Source organism: Siphateles boraxobius, unplaced genomic scaffold (assembly GCF_051911475.1).
Source record: "Siphateles boraxobius isolate OS27281-9 unplaced genomic scaffold, OSU_SipBor_1 57, whole genome shotgun sequence".
NCBI classification, from domain to species: Eukaryota; Metazoa; Chordata; class Actinopteri; order Cypriniformes; family Leuciscidae; genus Siphateles; species Siphateles boraxobius.
The window spans coordinates 1,563,096-1,569,095 of NW_027509183.1; the positions used below are offsets into that span (position 1 = coordinate 1,563,096).

The 6,000-nt window shown below is 36.9% G+C and overlaps 1 protein-coding gene across 2 annotated transcripts in view; it reads left to right on the top strand.

Moving 5' to 3' along the window:
- The window catches only part of dtx1 (deltex 1, E3 ubiquitin ligase), a 48,791-nt gene extending 43,064 nt beyond the window's left edge, over nucleotides 1–5,727 (top strand). For both annotated transcript variants that reach the window (XM_077206936.1, XM_077206937.1), the window contains 2 exons: nucleotides 263–352; nucleotides 4,046–5,727. In XM_077206936.1, the coding sequence (XP_077063051.1) occupies nucleotides 263–352; nucleotides 4,046–4,270 (315 nt within the window). In that variant the 3' untranslated portion in view covers nucleotides 4,271–5,727. The remainder of the gene's footprint in view (nucleotides 1–262; nucleotides 353–4,045) is intronic.
- The last annotated feature ends 273 nt before the right edge of the window (nucleotides 5,728–6,000 follow it).

The window sequence follows — 6,000 nt, forward strand, 5'->3', positions numbered from 1 at the left end:
TTCATTCACTCCAGTAATGCTTTTCTGCTCCGTGTGCCTCTGATCTGCACATGTGAAGCTGTGATGTGATCAGAGAGAGTGGTGGCAGCGGGACAGATCTTCACACACACACACACACACACACACACACACACACACACACACACACACTGACACTCGCGAGTCCTCAGGGCATCGTTAGCCTCGTCCTCTCTGCTGCGCGCTAATTGAGCGAGCTGTGTGTGAAGTGTGACCGTGTGTGTTTTCTGTGTGTGTTATCCAGACCACGGAGCATCCCAATCCTGGGAAAAAGTACAGCGCGCGGGGATTTCCTCGACACTGCTACTTACCAGACAACGAGAAAGGCCGGAAGGTGAGATTCAAGATCTGACGTGAATCATTGACTGTGGTTATCGTGTTAAACGTTAGGTCATTCATTATTTAGTGTTGTTTTAAGACTATATGAAAATATAACATTGATTTTTTTTAATAAGTAGTTCTGTTGCAACACCAGAGGGATCTGCCAACCATCACACACTACTGTTCAAAAGTTGGGAATCATTAAGATGTTTTGCAAGGCTTTTATTACCTCAAAAATTGTGAAATATTATTTCAATCTAAAATTGCTGTTTTCTGTGTGAATATATAGTAAAGTGTAATTTATTCCTGTGATCAAAGCTGTATTTTCACAGACATCTTTAGTGTCACATGATCCTTCAGGAATCAGTATAATATGATGATTTGATGCTCAAGAAACATTTATGATACATTTAATGTGTCCTTACTAGATAAAGAATTAATTTCTTTCAAAAAATTGCTACAAGTTCAGTGCAAAAAATCCACCCAAGAAATGTGAACATATAGTACAGTATTTTACTCAATATTTCTGTTCTTATTCTATATTCGGTTCAATAACACTGTTGATTTTGCAGAGCTAGTGTTAATAGTGTTAATGTTGTTCTCATGCACTTGAATTGATAATATTACTGAATTTTATTTTGATTTTCTCCACATAAACAAAATACATCACACACTTTCAGATACATTTGAAATATCACATGTATGTATTTATAGTCCTTGGTAAGTATAAGAATCCCATCTCTTTTGTAAATAAAAATGATCTTGCAGCAAACAGAGACAGAACAAGGTTAATTCTAAGTTAAGAAATAATAAAAAGGAGATATACAATTATGGATCTATCATATGATGCAAATTATGTTCAAACAGCATTCCCCATCAATTCAAAATAAAGGAAAGGAGAAAATAAAATAATAGCAAAGTACATACAATATACACAAGCATGGGAAATGGGGGTGCTGCAGAAAATTGTAAATGTAAAGCAAATTTTTGTTTATTTACATTTATTGATTTTCTGCCATAGGGTTAGACATTATTTGTAATAAACACTTTAAGTGGGCTATTTAAAAAGCGTTAGGACTATTTATATTTTCTAAATTATGTTATGCTACGCACAGAGTCTGACATCATATTGTGTGTGTTCGTAGAAAGAATTCGTCAGCAGCCGCTCAAAAATAAATAAAGTTTGCTTAATTTATGGCCTGTGAAGCGGTCCATTGCATTACAATTGAGAGCAGTGTCAATAATGTGTTGTCAAGTTGGGGTGTGTGTGCTGTTTAAAAGAGTGTTCTTGCCGATACACTTGTTGTGATTCGCGGAGTTTTCATGAGTTTTATAGACTTGATATTGTTTCTTATTCAAAACTGGTGACCCCCCCCCCCCCACACACACACACACACACACACACACACACAAAAACCCAGCATGTCCAACCTAAAACATCTTCCCCTATACACAACAACGGCCACCATAAACCAAAAAGCAACGATAATATTACTGAATATTAAAGGAATAGCCCATGATTTACTCACGCCGAAGTCATCCTAGGTGTATATGACATTCTTCTATCAGACAAATACAGAGTTATATTAATAAATGTCCTGGCTCTTCCAAGCTTTATAATGGCGTTGAATGGCTGTATGTTTTTGGAAGTCCATCAAAGCGCATCTATTCATGATTAAAGTCCTCGATGCGGCTTAATAAAGGCCTTCTAAAGCGATGTGTTCATGTAAGAAAAATATCCATATTTAAAACTTTATCGACTAAAATAACTAGCTTTCGGCAGACGGCCGTACACATCAAGTCAAGTCAAGCTTTATTGTCATTCCTTCATATACATTTCGTTTCATACAGACGAGGTGCATAACCAATGTATATAAGTATAACAACAACACATCACAACAACCTACAATAGACAGTGCAACACAGCCCTCAACCATTCACATGATACACACAATATAATACGTAACAACAGTAAACAGTACACAGTAAATAAGAGCAATAGACAGTAAGTAGTGCAATTTGACCAGAGCAGAAGCCAATAAAGTTTCGGTGCACAATTGTGCATTTTAATGCCCATTGTCCATTTAAAGTGACAGTACACAGTCATTTGTGAGTAATCACTAAAAGAGTAAGGCCATGTGTCCACCAAAGCGTTTTTTTCACGCAGCTGGCGTATTTTTCCAATTGTTTTCAATGGGAGCGCCGTGTTTTTTTAAACGCCATGAGCGTAACAAGGCGCTGAGCGTTTTTTTCCCGCTGAAGTCTCCTGCGTTTATTACAGGTCGCCGAGAGTTGAAGAATGTTCAACTTTGGGGAAAAACGCAGCGCTCATCACTGTCACTTTTTACCCAACCGTCCAATCACAGTGGAGGAGGGGCGGGACTAATATCACAGCGTCTAGCATCTAACACATTCTGCTTGTTCAACGTCAACAGAAGACAACAACAAGCATAATAACAGAACAAAATAATTTAAAACAAGAGCCAGAGAAAATACGTTACATTGTATCGACATTTTAATATAGAATCAACACAGAAACAAAAGATGTGTGAAATGAGACACTAGTAACACTTTCGCGGATATTCCGTATCATAAAAAGCAAAGCGTCTCAACTGAAAAACGCTGCGCTGCCAAAACGCTCTCAAGCGCCACAGCTAGCCGTTTCAGCAGAGCGTCTAGCGCAGGGGTCTCCAACCTTTTTTCATTTGAGAGCTACTTATTAAAAAAGATAGTGGTCGAGAGCTACTCATGTAATTCAATACTTAAATCTCTTAAATAATGTCTCATAACTCATAATAACTATCTAAACTGTTTTAGACCTAAAAGAGTTTTTGTAGGCCTATGTCACCCTTAAATTTCAGAGAAAAGAACAGAATCAGAGATAAATTTTAAAGAAAATTGTACTTTGCATATTATACTGTAAAAACACATAATTATAGTTGATTTTATAGTGCATCTTAACTAGAGATGAAATGGCTTATCAAGGTTATCACAGAATCCTGTTCAAAAAGTACTAATACTACACAATAAAATCAACTCACCAAGTTTTATGTCGAAAACCAGCAAATAACAAATATAATTAGCATTAATATGCACTTCTGTTTACATAAACATTAAAATAACAACATAAAAAATGATGGCCAGATTTTAAAGGAGTGTCTTGCGACATGTTATCTACTAGTATGTAGCCTACAAGTACTAATAAAGTTTTGACAAAAAAGATTTATAAAAAGAAACCTTGCATATTTCAGCCTTTAAATCATTTTTATAAAAAGAATGAGTCAAAAGAGATAAATTACTGACGTTTACAGTGCACATTATCTTATGTTATTAATTGTAAAATTCGGTCCGATTTCCCGTGGCGTCTGTCGTTGCTATGCAACCATGCACTGCGCTCTCCACAACGACAAAAGTTTTAGTAGCTAATGGATTTTTTTCATCTCGCTGCGCCTGGAAAAAATTAGCGCGTCGCTTCAATTATGAGCTTCCTACATTTGAAATCATGTGCGCAAAATCACGAACTTGAGTGCGCAAAAGACGCGATATGTGAACGGCTCCTTGGCGAGCTACCTCCAATCAGGCCACAAGCTTCTGGTAGCTCGCGAGCGACGTGTTGGAGACTAGCGTATTCAGCTGGCTAAAAACGCTTTGGTGGTGTAACCCTTGAACGTTGTGAATGCACAACTAATAATTGTGTTATTTTAAGGTGTTGAAGTTGCTCATCGTGGCGTGGGACCGTCGCCTGATCTTCACCATCGGGACGTCCAGCACCACAGGAGAGTCGGACACGGTCGTGTGGAACGAGATTCACCACAAGACCGAGTTCGGGACCAACCTGACGGGCCACGGATACCCCGACCCCAACTATCTGGACAACGTGATGAGAGAACTGAGCGCTCAGGGCGTCGGAGAGGACAACCTGAAGGACTGACACACACACACACACACACACACACCTCAATCTGAGGCGTTTCTGACCGCTGGAGAGACCTCTCATCGACAGGGAACGATGGTCCTCGCTGACTCGAGTCAGTCAGGATCGTGTGAGAGACGAGTGTATGATGGAGCGAAGAAAACAACAGCCACAGTTCCTTTCTCTCTATCTCTATCTATCTCGTTCTTTTTTGAGGCTACCCATAATGCATCTGGGCTCAGACCCAAGTGCATGTGGTAGTTGTATATACACACACATTACCGGTTGACCGATATCTTTTTTTCAATGGCCGATGCCTCTACAGATGGCAGATAAAGATGCTGATTTAGAGATTTTTAAAAGTACACAAATGCATTTTATTCTTTCAAAATTCACTGGGAAATTTGAAGCTAAGCGAACACCTCTGATAATCTCAAAACCTCCAGATATCAGATGATTCCCGATATATCGGTCAACCATTTGCACCCAATATCTGTTAGTTCCTTCGGACAACATGGGGATCTTTTGTTTCCTTGCTGTTTTTTGCATCAGTTTCAGAAAGGGAAGGTATTCCTGGTGTTTTCTGCCTGGATTCTTTGAAATATTATCAGTTTGGCCTGCGTATATAATTAAAGGAGGCCTGTAGTTGTTGGCGTTTGTTGGGAAGTTGTGTAGATGGATCCTGCAAGCAGATTTTGGGGCTGTTTTTGATGTTTGTGCAACCGCTGCAGAAAACTTGTGCACTTCAAAACAACGGACTCTCCGACTCGTGTGCTACTTTTACACTTCAGAGCAATTAGTGGAGCTCAGACTGAGATTTGAGGATCCTTCTGTGTGCAGTTTAACATTTAGAGTGAATCTTCTTGAAATATGCAATGATTCATATTCTATCTTGCTTTGTTCCTCTTTTGTGTCATTAATCTGAGAGAGTGGCGTTCTGCTTGCCGACGGGTTTATTTGTGCTCCTTCGCTGTGTTTGGGATTGAATACTAGCATACTACTTTACTGCACACTGGTTACAGTTTTCTAATGTATGTATTATTCCATGGTAAATATTTTAAATAGTCGTTTAATGACCACATATTGAGCATATTGCAGTGGTTCTCAACCACCAGGGGGCCTTGAGATAAATTACATCATTTATGATATGACAGAATGAAAAACTAAGCTAAAACGAGGATTAAAATGAGCTGAAACAGCTTAAAATCAAGTTATTTCTAATTTTAAGTAAACAAAATGTTTTTGTCTTTAAAGAATCAAGTTTTTATTGTTAGTAAAACCTTTAAAAAAAATGAAATAAAATAAATAGCCAAAACAACGTTTCCCATTTTCATTTAATTTCATTTGATTAAAAACTGGGGAAAAAACTATACAATGGAGAGATGACAAAATACAAACTATAGGGTCGTAACAATAGACATAAACAAAAACACTTTTTTTTTTAAATTACAATCTTCTTTTACTAAAATTCAAAATATTGTAAAATAAATAGTACCTCGATACTAAAATAACAGAACCTGGGAAAACCGGGATGTATGTTTTATATATATATATATATATATATATATATATATATATATATATATATATATATATATATATATATATATATATATATATATATATATATATATATATATATATATATATATATATATAATGTTCCTTGAAAGATTATGTAAATTAATCAAATATTAAAACTCCTTTTGGCATTTTTACAATGAATATACATTTAATTAGCTGAGCTC